General features: G+C 42.6%; 2 protein-coding genes across 4 annotated transcripts in view; one reads left to right on the top strand and one right to left on the bottom strand.

The window, feature by feature from the left end:
* Positions 1 to 261: 261 nt before the first annotated feature.
* On the top strand, positions 262 to 19,144 carry LOC109871645 (uncharacterized). Of its 2 annotated transcripts, none has more exons than XM_020462582.2 (20): positions 262 to 315; positions 4,014 to 4,189; positions 5,084 to 5,368; positions 5,533 to 5,684; positions 5,812 to 5,965; positions 9,230 to 9,419; positions 9,543 to 9,637; positions 9,725 to 9,911; positions 10,040 to 10,137; positions 10,364 to 10,517; positions 10,696 to 10,814; positions 11,082 to 11,234; positions 11,415 to 11,528; positions 13,355 to 13,422; positions 13,623 to 13,734; positions 13,991 to 15,056; positions 16,086 to 16,234; positions 16,498 to 16,567; positions 16,678 to 16,870; positions 17,000 to 19,144. In XM_020462582.2, exons 2-20 carry the CDS (start codon positions 4,084 to 4,086, stop codon positions 17,477 to 17,479), a joined length of 3,945 nt encoding a protein of 1,314 aa, XP_020318171.1. In that variant the 5' UTR covers positions 262 to 315; positions 4,014 to 4,083; the 3' UTR covers positions 17,480 to 19,144. The 2 variants fall into 2 exon arrangements, with proteins under 2 accessions (XP_020318171.1, XP_020318165.1); XM_020462576.2 differs by having other exon boundaries at positions 16,483 to 16,567.
* The window catches only part of ptgs1 (prostaglandin-endoperoxide synthase 1), a 57,339-nt gene continuing 55,311 nt past the window's right edge, over positions 18,752 to 20,779 (bottom strand). For both annotated transcript variants that reach the window (XM_020469828.2, XM_020469835.2), the window contains one exon: positions 18,752 to 19,703. In XM_020469828.2, the coding sequence (XP_020325417.1) occupies positions 19,354 to 19,703 (350 nt within the window). In that variant the 3' untranslated portion in view covers positions 18,752 to 19,353. The remainder of the gene's footprint in view (positions 19,704 to 20,779) is intronic.

Genomic DNA, 20,779 nt, shown 5'->3' with positions numbered 1-20,779 from the left:
CCTTGTTCTCATGTGTGTGAAGGTGGTTTTGTTCTTTACTATGGCTATAATTGGATTATGCGCTGCTCTTCTGTTTGTGTGTGTGTGTGTGTGTGTGTGTGTGTGTGTGTGTGTGTGTGTGTGTGTGTGTGTGTGTGTGTGTGTGTGTGTGTGTGTGTGTGTGTGTGTGTGTGTGTGTGTGTGTGTGTGTGTGTGTGTGTGTGTGCGTACAAGTGAGCGTGGCTTGTCCTTTCCACCTGGAACCTAAGCATATGCAGCTGACGAACGGAGGGTTTGCACAGACTGGAGAGAGCTGGAGAGATCTACTGGATGAAGGTAGAGTATATTACTTTATACATCCTAATACTGTATTTCATATTTCTATAACTTGCAAATAAGTAGCATAAGCAAAGGTTGTCTTGTAATTTGAGTTATTTTGCTAAAATAGGTAACACTTACATGCTTTCTGCATTTATTTGGTCATTCATTTGAATAGTTTAAAGCTATAGTGTTAGTTCCAGTAACAATAGTGCTAGTTGCAGTTACATTCAAATATACTGTAATATTACAGTGGCTGTTTGTGCTTTTCTGGTAATTACATTTCATATTAATTTGGTAATGTTGCAGTGGCCTTTTACAAGCACTGGAATTATTTTCATGCATCTATGTATGTTTTCAATATTACACATAAATAATGTATTATTCAAAAACAAATTGATTGCATTTTGATGGTTTGGGAGCCTGTCTCATTGGAGTATGAGTGTTCTTTTACATAAAAATACTGCTGACAAATAATGCAAGACATCTGAAACCAAAACAAAGAAAATCTTAGGGAAAAGAGAGACAGAGCATTTAAGTGCTTGAGTAAGAGATTAAATCCAATCTTAATGACTTGCTAAACTGCTTGTGAGGTAAATGGTCTGCTGTGAGGCAAAGCAAACACACACCCCCAGGCTCTCATCAGATAGCTGTGTGTTAGCATACCCACTGCTGGCTCTGCCTCCCATGCCAGATGAGTCAGACACATAAGTGCCCATTCACATGCCCACTATCAAGCACTTCCACTACCAGCCAGGGTCCATGGCCATGGGACCACTTTCACTATCATAGTGTTTAACAAATTATTCTAAGACATCAAATAACATCAAATAACATATTTGGAATCATGTAGTAACCAAAAAACTTAACTGAAGGTAGGTGTCCCGCTAGCGGTGAAACTGGAGGGAGTGCAATTCAAATAAATAATCATACAAATTATGGATATTAAACATTTAGGTACATACAAGTGTCTTATATCGGTTTAAAGCTTAAATTTGTGTTAATCTAACTACACTGTCCGATTTACAGTGGGCTTTACAGCGAAAGGATGCCATGTGATTGTTTGAGGATGGCGCCCCACATCAAAATATTTTTCCACCGGCATAGGTTTCATAAATTCACAAATAGCGATTACAAATTCACTGACTTTTTGAAAATCTTCCTCTGATTTGTCATCCGAAGGGTCCGAGCTATAACATGTAGTGTCGTTTTGTTAGATAAAATCCTTCTTTATAACCCAAAAAGTCAGTTTAGTTGGCGCCATCGATTTGAGTAATCCACTCGTTCAACATGCCAAGATAGGAATCCAAAAATCTACCCCTAAACTTTGTTTCAAGAAGTCAAAATATGTTTCTAACCAATCCTCAGACACCCAAAAATGTCATTAAATTATAATATTTCATACGGAAAGAAGTATGTTCAATAGGAAAACAATATGAACAAGTATGTGTCCTCTTCATCGCGCGAGCATTCACGAATTTCCAAGTCTGTGTCCCTGTAGTAAATCTCATTATTCTTACTCGTTTGGGAAGAAACAAGCCTGAAACCTTGAGCATTGAGTGCTGACATCCAGTGGAAGCCATAGGAATTGCATCCTGAGAGCTAGATTTCAGAATGCCTCTTTACGTTCCATTGTAATAGCATGGGCTCTCTCTCAAAAAAATTCTGGTTGGTTTTTCTTTCGATTTTCTCCTACCATATCTATTGTGTTATAGTCTCCTACATTATTTTAACATTTCTACAAACTCAAAGTGTCATCTTTCCAATGGTCCCAAGTATATGCATATCCTGGCTTCAGGGCCTGAGCAGCAGGCAGTTTACTTTGGGCACGCCAGTCAGGTGTAAATTGAGAAAAAAAGGACCCTAGCCTGAAGAAGATTTATTTGATTTAATTTTCAAAAATGTAAATATATTTTATATTTGAGATTCTTCAAAGTAGCCACATGGTTCCCACCATGCTTAACGGTGGGAACCACATGCGGAGATCATCAGTTCACCTACTCTGCGTCTCACAAAGACACAGTTCTCTGAACAGTTGATTTTGAGATGTGTCTGTTACTTGAACTCTGTGAAACATTTATTTGAGGGGTCATGGTATGGGCAGGCATAAACTACGGACAACTAACACAATTGCATTTTATCGATTGCAATTTGAATGCACAGAGATACCGTGACGAGATCCTGAGGCCCATTGTCGTGCCATTCATTCACCACCATCACATCATGTTTCAGCATAATAATGCACTGCCTCATGTCCCAAGGATCTGTACACAATTCCTGGAATCTGAAAATGTCCCAGTTCTTCCATGGCCTGCATACTCACCAGACATGTCACCCCGGGAGCATGTTTGGGATGCTCTGGATCGATGTGTATGACAGCGTGTTCCAGCTAATATCCAGCAACTTCACACAGCCATTGAAGAGGAGTGGGACAACATTCCTCAGGCCACAATCAACAGCCTGATCAACTCTATGCAAAGGAGATCTGCCGCGCTGCATGAGGCAAATAGTGGTCTCACCAGATACTGACTAGTTTTCTGATCCACGTCCCTACTTTTTTGAAAAGGTATCTGTATTCCCAGTCATGTGAAATTCATAGATTAGGGCCAAATTAATGTATTTCATTTGATTGATTTCGTTATATTAACTGTAACTCAGTCAAATCTTTGAAATCATTTTTTTGTTGCGTTTATAGGTTTGTTCAGTGTAGATTGTAGGCCAGACCTACAAACTTGGACGCTACAGACGATTTTGTGAGGAGACTGATTTTCAGGACAATTCATGGTCTGATAGACACTGCTCCTAACTGTCACCTTTCACCGCAGATTGAGATGCATACAATGCAAAAATATATCTCTAGCTTAAACTGACTGATTCTCTTTAGATTTTTAGTTATTATGCTAATTAATTTTATTTGGGGGCACAGACATCGCCTCTAAGGGGTTTAAGTTTTCTGTGTCCACACTGTCTGCACTGTTACACTTAAATTAGTGTCGAATTTTTAGGCGTCTACTTCAAATATTTACATTGAATGGAAATTGAAGTGTAAGCTTTGTTGCCTTTGGTGTTGTATGTTTCCATACTTTTAAAATCAATGTTCATGTGTGTGAAACACATGCCTCTATGAGCACCAACTGTCACATCACATAGTCATTCTATCCTTACATGGACATGTTGGGCTGAGCATGAAAGCCCATGTGATCAGACAGGCAGCTTTCTTCCAGGGGGGCTGATGATAACTGATCTTCACAGTACAAAGCTCCGCAGTCCTTTTCATGTCACCTTCATTGAGTGGAGGGGCTGCTGCTGCTGAACTGGAGGATGAAGTGGCTGGCCCATTGAAGAGAGTAAAGAGGCTAGTAACAGACAATGCTCCACTGCCATCGCGGTGCCACTGAAACACACAACCAAAATAGGTATCATACAGAGAGAGACAGAGAGTGGTGCTAACTGAGCTCTTTCATATATTACATGGAGCACTGAGAAAATGCATACACACATGTACATGCACAAAATATCTGCAGTAGTGCAACACAATTGGCAACCCCTTTGGATGCAAAATATTATTAGTTACGCAATGAGATGAATGAGATGAATAATTGCAAACAACACAGGGAAAATTTGAAATGAACTAGGCCCCTGATTGAACTGGTCAAACATCCAAGCTACCTTTTTTAAACCTACTTATATAAGATGATGGGCACAATGTTTCTCAGGACACGTACACTGCTGGTGCCATGGACGAGCCTCTCTGGACCTCAGTGTCAGGTGGAGCCCTGCAGTAAGATGCTCGAGTCTATGTTTGTCTGCAGTTCCCCTCCTGTGACCTCTCACCTTTGGCTGCTCATTCTCTCCTGCTCTCTTCATGGTCAACCAGCCCTGTCTGACCTGGGTGAGTGAGAGGCAAACTAAACACAGGGTTTACAGTATGTATGTTCTCCCTTTTGTTGCTGTTAATGCCGTTTAATATTAATGTGGGGCCAAATGTTGTCATGAACTTGGTGTTCCCTAATGATTGTATCCATAATTAATGCATAGACTGGTTGCTGCACAATTATTGCATAATACTGGTGATTTGTTTCTCGTCATATCATTAATGACACTTACAGAACAATGTTTTCATTAGAGATAGGTCCACCTTTATGAATTGCAACACTAATACTACGAGATAATTATGTATCAATTAAATTCTATCATGATTTCTGCAATGATCGAGACCAGTTTTTCTAAATAGTCCCAATGCTAATTTCCATACCCCATGTATAATGTGACAAAAGGCTTTAAAAAAAACCTGCTTCAGCTTCCTCTGTCTCCTAGCAACATGCAGCTTCACACCACACTGTAATCTGTGATTTCTCTCAGTCCTCAGGTAGACTGGATGTTTGGGAACATATTCAATCATTAGATTTTTAGTAAATTCATATATTAATGTTATTGAATCCTGTTATGTTTTTTAAATTTTATTCTGTAGAGTAATAACTCAAACACAATACTCACTTTTGCTGGGTACTTCACTGTCAATGATTGCATCTAACATTAATGTTTTGAAGTAAAGTATAATTTTTACTATACATAACTAGCAATGTAGGTGCCTAACTGGTGCACTGATCATTTCTGTATCCTTTCCTATGACAAGATACTGACAATTAGACTGACTGGGTCTCATGTCTTACTTAACATAACTTATAGGATCAACCCTTAATAGGGAAGTCTCAGAATACAGTTTGTCAATTTGCCGCCTGTTCTCTCTCTCCACTTTGTATCTCACACTTGTGTCTGTATTCAGTGTTCTCCACCCATCCAGAGGATGGTGTTGGTGTACTGGGTGCTCCCCTCACACTGTACTGTGCAGTGTATGACTCCAGCAGCCAGGGGGAACTGTCTGTTAGATGGGAGAGGGCCAGTGGAGAGCCAGCAGCATTGACTCCTGGTCCTGGCAGAGGGATCCACCAATTGGCCAACGGATCTCTGTTCTTCCCCAAGCTGAGAGAGGGGGACCTAGGGAGATATGTCTGTAGTGCAGGCATTGGAGCCAAACACATCATGACTGTTGTCCAAGTGATGGAAGCTGGTTAGTTGGCCTTCTCAGCTCTTCTATATGCTTCTGCTGAAATAATACAATGCATTAGCTTTAATACACATATTATCTGGCTTTTTTGTGAAATCTGTCTCGGAAATGAGAAAAACATAGATACATTGGATTCTTTGTTTGATACTGTGTGTCTTTGTGTGTAGACCTGGAGGTGGTGTTCTTCAGTCCTCAGTCTCAGACAGTCAGTGAGGGTCGGCCAGTGTTCCTCCAGTGTGTCTCAGGGGACAGCTCCCCCCCAGCACACATCACCTGGCTCAAAGACAACACACTCTTCACCAAAGGCGCTCAGATTCAGGTATCAAATGCATTAGGCTTTGCATGTATTGTATGGATTTGATCGCATATCCATTTTTATGTCTTTGTGTATGTACATTTGATTGTGTGTGGCTGTGTATGTTTAAATACAAAGTGTGTTTCTCCAGGGTCAATATGGAGGGGGTAACCAGAGGAAGACCTCAGGCACTCTTCACCTCTCTAATGTCTCAATAGAGGACGAGGGGGAATACGTCTGTGTCACACACAACACCTTACTGAACACCAGCCGGGAAAGCAAGGCAGCTACACTCACAGTACAAGGTGAGACAATGCACAGCCTCTCCCCTACTCCGTATCCCTTATGTCTGCCCTGTCCTGTCCTCGTAGAACAGCATGGATGACGGAACTAGTGTTGAGGTCGGTCTGTTTCTGTTTCTGTATACTGTATGAAAGCAGTGGTGGAAACAGTACACAATTGTCTAACTATGAAGGTAAAGATTTCACCATTATTTCACCTTTATTTAACCAGGTAGGCTAGTTGAGAACAAGTTCTCATTTGCAACTGCGACCTGGCCAAGATAAAGCAAAGCAGTTCGACACATACAACAACACAGAGTTACACATGGAATAAACAAACATACAATCAATAATACAGTAGGAAAATATATATACAGCATGTGCAAATGAGGTAGGATAAGAGAGGTAAGGCAATAAATAGGCCATGGTGGCAAAGTAATTACAATATAGCAATTAAACACTGGAATGGTAGGATGTACAGAGGATGAATGAGCAAGTTGAGATACTGGGGTGCAAAGGAGCAAGATAAATAAATAAATACATAAATACAGTATGGGGATGAGGTAGATTGGATGGGCTATTTACAGATGAGCTATGTACAGGTGCAGTGATCTGTGAGCTGCTCTGACAGCTGGTGCTTAAAGCTAGTGAGGGAGGTAAGAGTCTCCAGCTTCAGAGATTTTTGCAGTTTGTTCCAGTCATTGGCAGCAGAGAACTGGAAGGAGAGGCGGCCAAAGGAGGAATTGGCTTTGGGGGTGACCAGTGAGATATACCTGCTGGAGCGCGTGCTACAGGTGGGTGCTGCTATGGTGACCAGTGAGCTGAGATAAGGCGGGGCTTTACCTAACATAGACTTGTAGATGACCTGGAGCCAGTGGGTTTGGCGACGATTATGAGGCGAGGGCCAACCAAAGAGAGCATACAGGTCGCAGTGATGGGTAGTACATGGGGCTTTGGTGACAAAACTAATGGCACTGTGATAGACTGCATCCAATTTGTTGAGTAGAGTGTTGGAGGCTATTTTGTAAATGACATCGCCGAAGTCAAGGATCGGTAGGATAGTCAGTTTTACGAGGGTATGTTTGGCAGCATGAGTGAAGGATGCTTTGTTGCGAAATATGAAGCCGATTCTAGATTTAACTTTGGATTGGAGATACTTGATGTGAGTCTGGAAGGAGAGTTTACAGTCTAACCAGACACCTAGGTATTTGTAGTTGTCCACATATTGTAAGTCAGAACCGGCCAGAGTAGTGATGCTGAACGGGCGGGCAGGTGTTGGCAGCGAGCAGTTGGAGGCCACGGAAGGAGAGTTATATTGCATTGAAGATTGTCTGGAGGTTGGTTAACACAGTGTCCAAAGATGGGCCAGAAGTATACAGAATGGTGTCGTATGCGTAGAGGTGGATCAGAGAATCACCAGCAGCAAGAGCGACATCATTGATGTATACATAGAAAAGAGTCAGCCTGAGGATTGAACCCTGTGGCTCCCCCATAGAGACTGCAAGAGGTCCGGACAACAGGCCCTCCGATTTGACACACTGAACTCTGTCACAGAAGTAGTTGGTGAACCAGGTGAGGCAGTCATTTGAGAAACCAAGGCTATTGAGTCTGCCGATAAGAATGTGGTGATTGACAGAGTCGAAAGCCTTGGCTTAGTAAAGTACAGATACCCCTAAAAATGACTTAAGTAGAACTTTTAAGTATTTTTACTTAAGTAAACTCAGCAAAAAAAGAAACGTCCTCTCACTGTCAACTGCGTTTATTTTCAGCGAACTTAACGTGTAAATATTTGTATGAACATAACAAGATTCAACACCTGAGACATAAACTGAACAAGTTCCACAGACATGTATCTATGAGAAATGGAATAATGTGTCCCTGAACAAAGGGGGGGTCAAAATCAAAAGTAACAGTCAGTATCTGGTGTGGCTACCAGCTGCATTAAGTACTGCAGTGCATCTCTCCTCATGGACTGCACCAGATTTGCCAGTTCTTGGTGTGAGATGTTACCCCACTCTTCCACCAAGACACCTGCAAGTTCCCAGACATTTGTGGAGGGAATGGCCCTAGCCCTCACCCTCCGATCCAACATGTCCCAGACGTGCTCAATGGGATTGCGATCCGGGCTCTTCACTGGCCATGGCAAAACACTGACATTCCTGTCTTGCAGGAAATCACACACAGAATGAGCAGTATGGCTGGTGGCATTCTCATGCTGGAGGAGATTGCTTGCAATGACAACAATCTCAGTCCGATGATGCTGTGACACACCGCCCCAGACCATGACGGACCCTCCACCTCCAAATCGATCCCGCTCCAGAGTACAGGCCTCGGTGTAACGTTTATTCCTTCGACGATAAACGCAAATCCGACCATCACCCCTGGTGAGACAAAACCGCGGCTCGCCAGTGAAGAGCACTTTTTGCCAGTCCTATCTGGTCCAGCGACGGTGGGTTTGTGGCCGGTGATGTCGGTGATGTCTGGTGAGGACCTTCTTTACACCAGGCCTACGATCCCTCAGTCCATCCTTGCTCAGCCTATTGCGGACACTGATGGTGGGATTGTGCATTCCTGGTGTAACTCGGGCAGTTGTTGTTGCCATCCTGTACCTGTCCCGCAGGTGTGATTTTCGGATGTACCGATCCTATGCAGGCGTTGTTACACGTGATCTGCCACTGTGAGGATGATCAGCTGTCCGTCCTGTCTCCCTGTAGCGCTGCCTTAGGCATCTCACAGTACGGACATTGCAATTTATTGCCCTGGCCACATCTGCAATCCTCACGCCTCCTTGCAGCATGACTAAGGCACGTTCACGCAGGTACCCTGGGAATCTTTCTTTTTGTGTTTTTCAGTCAGTAGAAAGGCCTCTTTAGTGTCCTAAGTTTTCATAACTGTGAGATTAATTGCCTACCATCTGTAAGCTGTTAGTGTCTTAACGACCGTTCCACAGGTGCATTAATGTTCATTAATGGTCTATGTTTTATTGAACAAGCATGGGAAACAGTGTTTAAACCCTTTACAATGAAGATCTGTGAAGTTATTTGGATTTTTACGAATTATCTTTGAAAGAAAGGGTCCTGAAAAAGGGACATTTATTTTTTTGCTGCATTTACTTAACACTACTGTATCAATGTATACATCGTTCCTGTAACTGATCCAAATCATATGCTGTATGCTAAATCAAGGTTGACTAAAGTAGGGCAACTAAACATGAGGAAACTGAACTTAGGAAAGAAAGCCACTATATAGTATTGAGGCACACCCCCATGTTTTTCTGTTGCTCTGCAGGAGTCCCTACAAGGCTGCAGATCACTCAGGGCCCTGACAACATCACAGTTGCCATAGAGACGGAGGCCTCCATGGGCTGTGTTGTCCGAGGCTTACCGCCTCTCACAGTGCAATGGTTCAAAGACAGCCATCTCCTTGTGAACAACTCTGGCTTGAGTCTGCAGAACAAGGGACAGCTGCTTGTTTTCAAGTGAGATCTTGAGGACATTAAGACATTATAAAAGTTGTTTACCTTTAAATCAAATGTAAAAAGCAAGCAGCGATAACAAAAGTGATATTAATGTGTGTGGTGTGCTGTGCCATTTATCCCCAGGAACGTGTCTGAGGATGATGAGGGTTCCTACCACTGTGAGGCCAGGAATAAGAGGGAGACAGTCAGGTCTAAGACTGCCTTTCTCCTTCCAACAGGTGCTCTGGTTGTTGTCAAACAAACCCAAATATCATATCTATACTAGCCCCTTTACTGACATACAGTACCTCCCTCCCTCTCCACAGTGATGGGGTGGACCTTTGTCCAGCAGCCTACCAACAAGTCTGTGAGGATGGGGGAGTCTGTTACACTGGTTTGTAGACCCCCCTACAGCAGGCCTCCAACAACAGTGTCCTGGTTCAAAAACAACCGCCTCCTCGCTCCCAAGACACACTTCACTGTCAGGCCTAGTGGAGACCTCATCTTCCACAGGTGTGTGTGTACAGTGTGTGTGTGTATAGAGTGTGTCTAGCTTATGACTAGATTATTTTTCTGTATGATGGTAATCCTCCAGTGAAACCAGACAGTTTCAAGCTGTAATTAACTGCTCGTTTCTCCAGTGTCTATGACACAGACAGTGGAGTCTACTTCTGCAGAGCATCCAATGTCCACCTGTACAGATCTGTGACCTCCAGAGCTGCCAGACTGACCGTTCTGGGTAGATACTGTATGGCATCACACAGGATGTAGGCTTATTATTGTCTAGCCATGTGTCTGTCTGTATAAGAGATATTCAGGATGATACCTGATACAGCACATTAATATTCATACAAATACACTTGCAATCATAATCTAAGACACAGTTAATTATCTGAGATATACTTCCTTAGGTACAGAAGTAACAAGCTAACCAGCCTATTCTTCCTCCACCCCCTGACCACCAGCATCTCCCTCGGTGAGGCTGTGGCCACAAGTGGTGACAGTCCCTGTAGGGGCCCAGGTGGTGTTCCAGTGCCAGGTCTGGGGACAGCCCCTCCCCTCCATTGTCTGGTCCAAACAGGGACGCTCCATTCAGACTGGTGGCAAGATCGCTGTGGGGTACGTTCAGTGTAACAGAGGGGGTTCTGTGAGGCTTTAGCTCAGTGGGCGAACACAGTCTTGTGTTACTGATCACTAGAGGAAGTATTTGGCGTAATCAACCAATCTGTCAGGAACCGTTAGCTTGCAGACCACCAACCTTCTTGTGGTAATGAATGACAAGCTTCTCTGTTCTCAGCGTGAGAAACACTACCCTCTACATCCTGTCTGTCAGGAGCTATGATGAGGGCACGTACACTTGTGAAGCCTCCAACACTGTGGGGCATGACCGGAGAACAGCTACTTTACGTGTCGCTGGTAACTTACCTTCCCCAGTACAGTACACACATTCTGTTTGATGTTATACTATAGAAGTGTGCGTATAATGGATGTCTGGATGCCTTAATAGAGCCGAGTACTGTTGATCATGCTACAAATCTTGGCCTATATCCCATGTATGGACAACAAAGTTAACTTCATCACATTAGCCGGAAGTGAAGCTCAGGTGTGATTAAGGTGCTTAGTATCTGAATGTATTGAGACAATGTGGTGCTCTCTCTCTCTCTCCCCCTCTCTCTGGCTTAGTAAGCCCCATCATAGTGTCCTTCCTGGGGGCAGTGAGCAGCTCAGAGGGGTCCTATGTGGTCCTGCCATGCAGGGCAGTGGGGGACCTCCCCATCAGGTACACCTGGACCAGGGGACACTCCATCACCCCAACCCTGGAGAGGCATGTAGATGGTGAGCCAGTCACATTTTAAATAAAACTTACACCTGCCAAGAAAGATACCCTACCACATTCCCTTATGATGGCATAAATCCATTCTACTAGTGTTTACAGATCTGAAGAGATGAGATCGGTGTTAAGGAGAATAATGAGAGCTTTGGTGAATGTGTGACTGTGCCTTCATGTGTGTGCAGATGAGGGGGCTCTGCATATCTCCAGTGTTCAGGTGTCTGATGCAGGGGACTATCACTGTACCGCTGAGAACATAGTGGGACGACAGCAGAGAAGAGCCACCCTCACCATCTCTGGTTTAACCATGACTTTATGATATTACCTCAACATTAAAGTAGACCACTTTTGCAGCTTCAAAATGACTAACAAATATATATATTCATAAATGAGTGAGACATAAGGTAATACACTTGACATCAACTTCTTATACATGTGTAGTAACTTTGATTATTACAATAGAAACATTGTTGTTACATAGGACTTTGGAAATTGCAATATAGTGCATCACTTTTCCTCTTGTGTACAGTAGTTACAAAAACTGTCAGCGCATTGCTATGCAATTACCAAAGTATTATGGAACAACATACTAATAAAATGTTGCTCCAAAAATAATGACAGTTTTATTACACAGGCACAATACCAATTTAATGTTAAGTGTTATTGAGAATGATAACAGTAACAAAATATGTCTATTAAGTGTTGAAAGGAAACTAAATATATAAAAAACGACCTTCTTGAATAAACTATGGCCAAGGTAGGTGGAAAATCATGTTAGTTTGTATTCAGCGTAATACATACCCTTTATAAATGTTATAGTGTGTGTATGAAACAAGAACACTTTCCTTCAGATGGACAAAGAGGTTCAAAGAGGCCCCTCCTGAAACCGATTTCTCAAAACTAATGCTTCTACCACACCTACATCATCTTTGCATTTTGGTACACCAAAAGTACATTCATTTCCAATGGAATGTTGCGTTTGCCTTGTCAGCATTACATTGCATTGGCAAGTGCATACATTGGATTTGACAGAAATGGTAGCAGAATACAGGCACACACAACATTTTGCGCAATAAAGCAGTCGGTGTGATCAAGAGGTAAGATTTTTTTTTTTTTTACGGGGGAAAAAAATATCAAGAGGAAAGATCTGGGTCACATTCTGCGCATGCGTTATTTTACGCACACATTTGTTTCTCTAGTCTTGATCACACCGATCCGGCTATGCATACAGTTTGACGCATACGACGATAAATACAATGTATGCACCACACAGAACGCACTGCAACTGCCTCTGCTGGGCAATGCTGCAAGGCAAACGCAGCGTTCCATTGGAAATGAATGTACTTCTGGTTTACCAAAATGCGATTTGAATGTTGATGTGATATAGGCGTAACGTAGCTGCTGCTCACCCTCCCCTCCCTTCACATTTCGGTCTTTACTCACCCCCTTCTACCTCTGGACAGCCGAACTTTCTAGGCAGCCAAGCATTTAACTTATCCGGAAAAGTACAAATACATGTCAATAATATTTTTTGTGTAAAACATGTAAATAGCTGCATGTAGCCTACTCCCCACCTGAAAAAATAACATGACATCGCGCGTATGATTTCCGAGGCATGGAATGCAATAGTTCGAATAGTTTTGTGTACGACATGAAGTGTGTAGGCTACACCAGTGACCAGCCAAAGTCGATCAAGTAGGGGGGAGAGACTGTAAAATGGATTGGAATAATACAGGAGATTGTTTGTGCTCTATTTATTTTATTTCGATCTTCAACGTGCAGTTCCAGATGCAGCCCTACCAGTAGTTGAAGGCAGCCAATCCAATAGTTTCTGAAAAGTAGTTACTTCCTGAGATCTGTATTAAAATATATATTTTAAGTAGTTGCTTTCTCAGATCTGTATTCAAATAGTTTAAAAAGTAGTTACTTCTGGGATCTCTATTCAAATAGTTTCTGAGATCTGTATTGAAATAGTTTTAAAAAATAGTTACTTTCTGGGATCTGTATTCAGATAGTTTTGAAAAAGTAGTCACTTTCTGAGATCTGAATTCAAATAGTTTTGAAAAGTCTTTACTTTATGGGGTCTGTATTCAAATATGCTCATCATTTTCTTCTCTATCTTAAGCTGAAGATGACCCAGCTGATAGAGAAAGGCAGCATAGACAGATTGTATCTGCAGTGAGTAATAATGAGGTTGGTGTGGAAGTCTATCGCTTGTCTGCTGAATTGTTTACCATAATCAGTAGTAGACAAGTCTAACATCCCGAGTCACATCTTTGTGTCACTCTTCAGTTGTGTAATTATTTAAAACGGCTTTCAGTGGCTCAGTGTATTATGCATTTTATCAATGCCAAATTTCATGAATCTGACAAACATCTTTTCACAAATTGCAGGTTCCAAAGACTGAAGCAGAGCAGAGAACTCCCCTGTCCAGTAATGACCTGAGTCTAGTTCAGCATTCTGAGATGACCCACTCACGTGTCTCCCTACAGGGAGGAAGCACAGGTGTGTACAGACAAAAACATAAACTGTACATTGCAGTGCAGCCACATCCTTGTACTAACTACCCTTTGCTGTATTTACTTGCCAATATTTGACTTTTTTTAATGTAACGTGCATTCTTTAGATTTTAAATCACACTCTTTGACATCAACTTTATACAGTCAGCTATTGAGCCTAGAAACCCAAAGAAAGCAGTGGTTTTCTTGGTGTTCTACTAGCATGGATTGTTTTGTTTGATACCATTATTTTGTATTTGCAGTCCGAGCAACTCAAAGAGACTCAAGCAATGACATCCCCCAAGTGTCTACTCCTGACACTCTACGACTGCTCTCGTCTCTCAGGCAGACAGCTTTAGGACTAGCAGGTCTCTACAGAGGACAAACAGGACTGCTGGTTCCACCTGAAATTCACTCTCTGCACCCATTTGACCTGGCCTCGGCCAATCCAACCCAGTCCCCAGTCACACAGATCCAGCATCCAGTGCTACAACCCCTACCTCCACCTCTATTTGAACCCTTAGACCTACTCACCCAGCCTTCAGTAACTCATAGAGTCATCTCACTCACTCAGATTCAAATAATACCTAACCAGCCAACATTAACACACAACCCACCCCCAGTGACACAACGGCAGGTTTTAGTCCCAGATAGCCAATCTCCATTAACACAGTCCATATCCCAAAGCCTCCACAACCAGCCATCAGTCATGCATATCCAGCGTCAAGTCACTGAGCAACCAATTAAACCCCTAAACCACATCGGCAGATTTACCCAGTCTCTGGTCTCACTCCCGCAGCTTCCAGACTCTTCCAGCCACCCGTCTGATCCCTTTACCCAGCGTCCTGATTCTCCTACCCAGCCCAAAGAACCTTTGACTCAGTCTCTACTCATTCACAGCCTGCATGCTCCCGACTCAATCGCTCAAACCCACCATCCTGTACCTCAAAGTAATCCTTCAGACCCACATATCCAGGATCCTAGCACCATCACCCTGTTTTCACGCTCACAAACTCAACCATCCAAAACTCAGCCTCAAACATCACCAACCCAGCATGAACCTACACAAACCCAGCGTACAGATCTCCTCACCCAGCCTTCAGGCTCAAACACCCATCTTCCTGACCTGATCACCACACCCCCCACCCCTGACCCCCAGGGCCCTAGTGCCCCCTATGCCTCCACCCCAGACCCCCTGCAGCAGAACACGAGCCAGCCTGCTAACCCAGCTCATCCAGCCAAACCAACCAGGCCCAATGACACAGAGCCCACAGAGTGGCTGAAGAGGAACACCTCTCAGTCCCCCATGAGGACCAATGAGGACCCCAGGTAGGGCACCATGCGGTACAGAGACAGGAGGAGGGAGACGGAGGGGACTTTTATTCCTCCCAGGCTTGCCTGCTTACATCACGGTTCCCCAACTAGCAGCTCGCCACAAGTGATTTTATTTGCCCCCCCCCATGTTTTCTGAGCAAAAACAACACATTTTATTTTTATTGTTGCGCATAAAAGACTGTAAAAACATCAGCAAATCAGTTCCAAGTTATTTTAATTAGGAAAATTTTTCCAAAGTATTCCCACGCATAATAGAGAGATATATGTGACCGTTTACAAATTTAAGCGAGGTTTGAAATGTTTTAGGCAAGTATTATATCTGTTTGGGCTTCTTGCGGTCAATTTGCAGTCTACATAATATTTGTGATTATGTTCCAGCCCCATGACCATTCGCTCAAGTAAAAATCGGGCCACAACTGAATCTAGTTGATGATCCCTGCCTTACATCACACAGTAGATAGTTTCCACTGTCTCTGCTTACAGTGTACATACATTTATTTGAGAAAAGCAAAATATAATACTCAATCTTTTAAGTAATGGAATGCAACAACAAGGCTTAATCAATGCAAGAACTTTCAAGACCTGAATTTCTTAAAATAGATAATGATCTGCAAAAGATGTCCGGATTTGGTTTGGTGAAGATTGTAGATACCGGGGTAAGCAGCTTTTATCTATCTGGGGCTGACAGGCTTAAACTCCAGATGAAACTCCACCACAGCTGCTATCACTTTATCTTGCTTACATAGTTGCACGAGTTACGACACGCACTTGGGCGTATTATTCTGTTGACTGTAACGACCTAACGTTCTGCATGATGAGACCATGACTTGGTTATGTTCCTAATGATTTTTCATTGGATAATGTTGCAAGAGAAATGTACATCACAAATGAACCTCTTAATATCCAAAGTCTGTCTTTTACATACTGTATTTGGATCTTCAGACAATTATAATCACCATTAACAATGAGAATAATTGAACACTCTCTCTCGCTCTGTCTCATTCAATCTCTCTCCTCCCCCAGAGTAAAGCCTCCTCCTCCGTGGCTTCCAGTCCTGGAGAAACATGACATCCCCATCGTGGTGGGAGTGGGTGTGTCTATGGCCTTCATCTTCATCACCATGGCCTTCTACTCCCTGGTCCAGAAGAACGAGCCTGTCCCCACTATTAGAAGTCAGTGGGCCTGTTTAGCTCACTGTAACTTCCTCCTATTGTCCACCCTTTGGCATACTGTACTCATTGTTTAAAATACTCTTAAGACAAGACACTCTCATAACAAACCAGGTCACCCCCTAGGAATGTGGGAACCCCTATAAAAAATATAAAAATTGTTTTGCTCATTCCCAAGATTCTGTATGTGATTTAAACCCTGCATTGAGTCAGAAGTGGAAATATTAATTTCTCTTATTGAATCCCATTAGCCTTGTCTTCCACAGTTCCCAGGAACCTGGGCATCCCATGCAGACATGCTGAACGTCTGGACACTGGGAGGACCTATGAGAACAGGTGACTGGTTTCAGCGCTATTGTTGTTGTTGTGGAGGATATCTCTATGAAAATAGGACCGTACTTTCCCTAATGGCTAATATTAAGTATATGTATCCTCTGTTCTGAAAGGGCATTTGAGGATGATGATTTGGTGGCTGTGATTGAACAAAGCCCCAACACATCAGATACACGCGCCAGGCCTCCTGCCCCCAGCCCAGTCACTGTGATGATAGACCCTGCCTCTGATGACACACAGCCCCCGCACACTCCAGAACACTCGTTCATAGCAGAGACCTATCTTGAGCCCAGCGAAGACACACAGGTCAGTGTGTGTGTGCGCGTGCATGACCCAATATGTAAAATTGGGTCAAATATAAAATTTCCCACACATTACCATACCAATATATTACAAATTCAGTTGCAGCAGCTGTCTGGATCCTTTCCACTTCAGGTTGACCACTTCCTGGATGAAGAGAAGGAATGCAGCCTGTCTCACCCCAGTATCCAGCTGCAGTGTGTGGAGGACTGGGGGGGCGGAGGAGTAGAATACGGACAATGCCAGGGCCAAGAAATCCTACCCCATCCCCCCTCTCTCTCTCCTTCCCCACCTCCTGTGCGTGAGGAAAGCCTGCGCTCCTCCCTGACCCTCCAGACAGCTGAGCCCTATGCCACACCGGTCCGCCACAGTGTCAGCATCTGCCACAGTAATGCCCCCCTCCTCCTCTCCCACTGCATCTCCCTGGGCCTTACCACCGTCGCCGTTGATGTCCACTTCTACCCAGCAGCCCCTGCTTCCACCACCACGACTGTGGCAGCCGTCACCCAGATCAATGCTACCACCGCTACTGCACCAGGGCCCCAGCTCAGCTCCCGATTGGCCCACAGTCAGGAGCATGACCAATCGGCTCCTACCGTGCGCCAGAGTAAGTAACTAGATAAAGAGGGAAAGGCAGATGGAGAGATTATTCCAACACAGATGTTGCCATTAGTCTCCACTGGAGAGTTTGGCTGGATTGTTGGTTGTCTTCACATTTCAACTGTCTTGTTCTGACGATGGTGAGGAGAATGTGTGTGTATCAAAAAGAGGGATCCATCTGGATTCTGGAACCATCCACTGAAGACTATAGGACAACTGCCTTTACTCTGATGCCTTTAATCAACCTAAAATGCTCTACACATACTGTACCAGTCAGCTACAAATGTGTAAATTTTTATTTATTTTATCTTTATTTAACCAGGCAAGTCAGTTAAGAACACATTCTTATTTTCAATGACGGCCTAGGAACAGTGGGTTAACTGCCTGTTCAGGGGCAGAACGACAGATTTGTACCTTGTCAGCTCGGGGGTTTGAACTCGCAACCTTCCGGTTACTAGTCCAACGCTCTAACCACTAGGCTACGCTGCCGCCCCAATAACAAAGTAATGTCAATGTATTCTGTTTCTGTCCTTCGCAAAGAAAAATCACGAGAATAATTTATTCATATACATTATTTCTGCTCAGTTTATTTTCTTACTACTGAAGCCTTTGAATAGGGAAACAATGTATTATGGCTTCAATGTGTATTACAAATGTCCTTTACATAATGGTTCTTTAGACCTAAAATAATGCATTCATAGGAAGCAAAAACAATGTAATATAGGCAAAAAAAGTATTAACTGCTTCCATAATCCTCTACATGCCATGGTTTCTGACTTTACTGAGTATATCGTGTTGTGTACATGTCCATTATATTTATATACTTCATAAACTAGTTTGAATGTGCAAATACATTTTTATCAGTTGTATATTCTACAATGAAAAAAGCCAAGGAGAAAACAGCGGTGTACAAAATATTGCAATCTTTGTTGCTGTACACTTCCTATTCAGGTAACCCCCCCCCCCCCCCTCTGTTGGGCCATAAACAGACTGTTACTTCTGTGCTGAAACCAAAGGAAGATGTTATGATGACAGGGCTGAAGTCCCAACTGAGACCCAGCGGACCCAAAATTGAGATGATCAGTGATTTTGTGTGTTCATTATCTGGATCAGTTAACTTTATGTTCAGTGAAATGTCTCAATTTCATGAATTTCCTTTTCTACCACCATGAATTCATCCCTCAGACATTACTGTGTAACAATTTAGAATTGTTTTTTTATCATTGTATTTGTTTCAACAACATGTACCGTATCAATTGTTCCTAACAATGACAATGTCAACAGAAGTGATCGTAAACAAAGTTTTTTATTTTGTAATATTACATATTTATTTTGGTGTATAAATATATCAATCTTTAGTGATCTTGTTACCTTTGTATGGGTGATAAAATAGCAACTAAAAATATGAAAGTTATTTGAAACAGATATAACATTCACATACTGTAAAGTAAAACAAACAAAAACAGTACTGTATCAAATAGATGTTTTATTTACTCAAGAATGGCCAACTATAATACTGCTGTACTTCATTTGACAATATTCTGTTATACAGTTTCCAATGTGATTTTCATTTCTACCTTTTCGCAAAAATACTGTTAAATCAATGACCATAGCTAGATCATTATGGATGTACTGTAATGTAGACCTAAATTAATATCAAATAAACCTTATTACAAACTATTTCACTATTTTATGAGTTTTTAATCCAGGCTACTTTTCATGTTCACAAAGTACAACGTACATAGGGAACTTGGTGATGATTCATAAATGCAGTCCTTGCAAACATAAACATAATATACAGTACAGGCATCAAAGGTGGGCAAGGGCATTACAATAATACCATACAACAACACTAACGTAACCATGGATTACAGTAAACTCACTATAGCTTACAGTTCAGTGGACGTTTTCCTTGGCGGCGGCTCCTGCCCAGCTGGAGGCACACTGAAGGCTACGTACGGACACCACTTAGTGTTCAGACACACCAGTCTCTCCAGCGAGGCTGAGTTGACTATATCAAAGCCTGTCTGGCCTCCAAACGTGCTGGGCTTCCAGTACTCTGGGGAACAGATCGGGTTACCCAGAAGGCCTTTCAGGGAGAAGGGAGCCCCCATCTCCACCATGCTCTCGCCAAATATGGCGTTGGGGCGTGTCTTCTCCAGCATGAGGGCGGGGTAGAACTCCAGCGCATCGATGTCACCATAGAGCTCCTCCAGCTCCCTGGCTATCTCCTCCTCACCTAAGAACAATAGAATAGATCTATATTGTCCCAGAAGAGCAATTCAGTTGCAGCACAATTACATCAATAGGGCACATTTAAAGCAAATTAATACATTTACATTTTGGTTATTTAGCAGATGCTCTTATCCAGAGTGACTTACAGTTAGTGCCTTTATCTTAAGATAGCTACAGTGCATTCGGAAAGTATTCAGACCCATTGACTTTTTCAACATTTTGTTATGTTACAGCCTTATTTTAAAATTTATGAACAATTGTGGACACTTTACTTCGTAAAGAGGTAGGTTTTTCAGAATTTTTTGAAAGTTGTGCAGGGACTCAGTATCCCGACGGTAGGGCGAAGCTGGTTCCACCATTTGGGTGTATACAATACAGTAGAGAAGTATAAAGGAGTTAATCAGAAACACATGAAGTGAAAGAGAAGACTGGTTTGAGATGACAGGACGACAGACTGTAGTTGGTTTCTTAACCTATAAGAGTCTAATCCCTGTCTAATCTGGGGGGGTGGGGGGTACTACTAAACTATATGGAATTGTTTTAAGCAGGTCATAGCAAGGATTATTTTGCTATTTGATTTAGATTTTTAAATACCCTTTGAAATATATATATATATATATAAAAAATAATTTGGATTTACTGCTATTAGCCCATACAAACGCATTAAATAACATTTTTGGGGACTACCTAAAGGAAGTTTATTTTTATTTTTTTTTACATGTATTTTTACCCTCATTTTTGTCACTAAACAGTCTCCATATATACTGTACTTCCATACATTTTTTGACTGGTACTGGGGGGCCTTCGGATTAGTTTTATGAGGCCTGTGGGCGTCCTAGAGTAAAACAACAACATGTACGTGTCAGTGAGTGTGTAGCCCAAATTTGAAAGTATGTATGCACACCCCATAAGTATGCACACCCCTAAGTCAATAGTCTAAGAGCTTTGCACACGATTTTCAAGCACGTTTTAAGGCTAAACTAACTCGGCCATTCAGGGACATATTCACTTTCGTCTTGGTAAGCAACGGCAGTGTATATTTGGCCTTGTGTTTTAGGTCATTGGGTCTCCCAGTGTCAG

The sequence above is a fragment of the Oncorhynchus kisutch genome, linkage group LG3, assembly GCF_002021735.2.
Source record: "Oncorhynchus kisutch isolate 150728-3 linkage group LG3, Okis_V2, whole genome shotgun sequence".
NCBI lineage: Eukaryota > Metazoa > Chordata > Actinopteri > Salmoniformes > Salmonidae > Oncorhynchus > Oncorhynchus kisutch.
The sequence above is the reverse complement of the archived record's forward strand: the minus strand, read 5'-3'. Positions and strand labels throughout refer to the sequence as shown.

Bases quoted from the DNA above. Each gene is read 5' to 3' on its own strand.
- LOC109871645 (XM_020462576.2), top strand. From the start codon at position 4,084: ATGCTCGAGTCTATGTTTGTCTGCAGTTCCCCTCCTGTGACCTCTCAC. The intron at 9,912-10,039 runs GTGTGTGTGTAC...TCGTTTCTCCAG, and splicing joins GGAGACCTCATCTTCCACAG to TGTCTATGACACAGACAGTG. The intron at 11,235-11,414 runs GTGAGCCAGTCA...ATGTGTGTGCAG, and splicing joins CCTGGAGAGGCATGTAGATG to ATGAGGGGGCTCTGCATATC.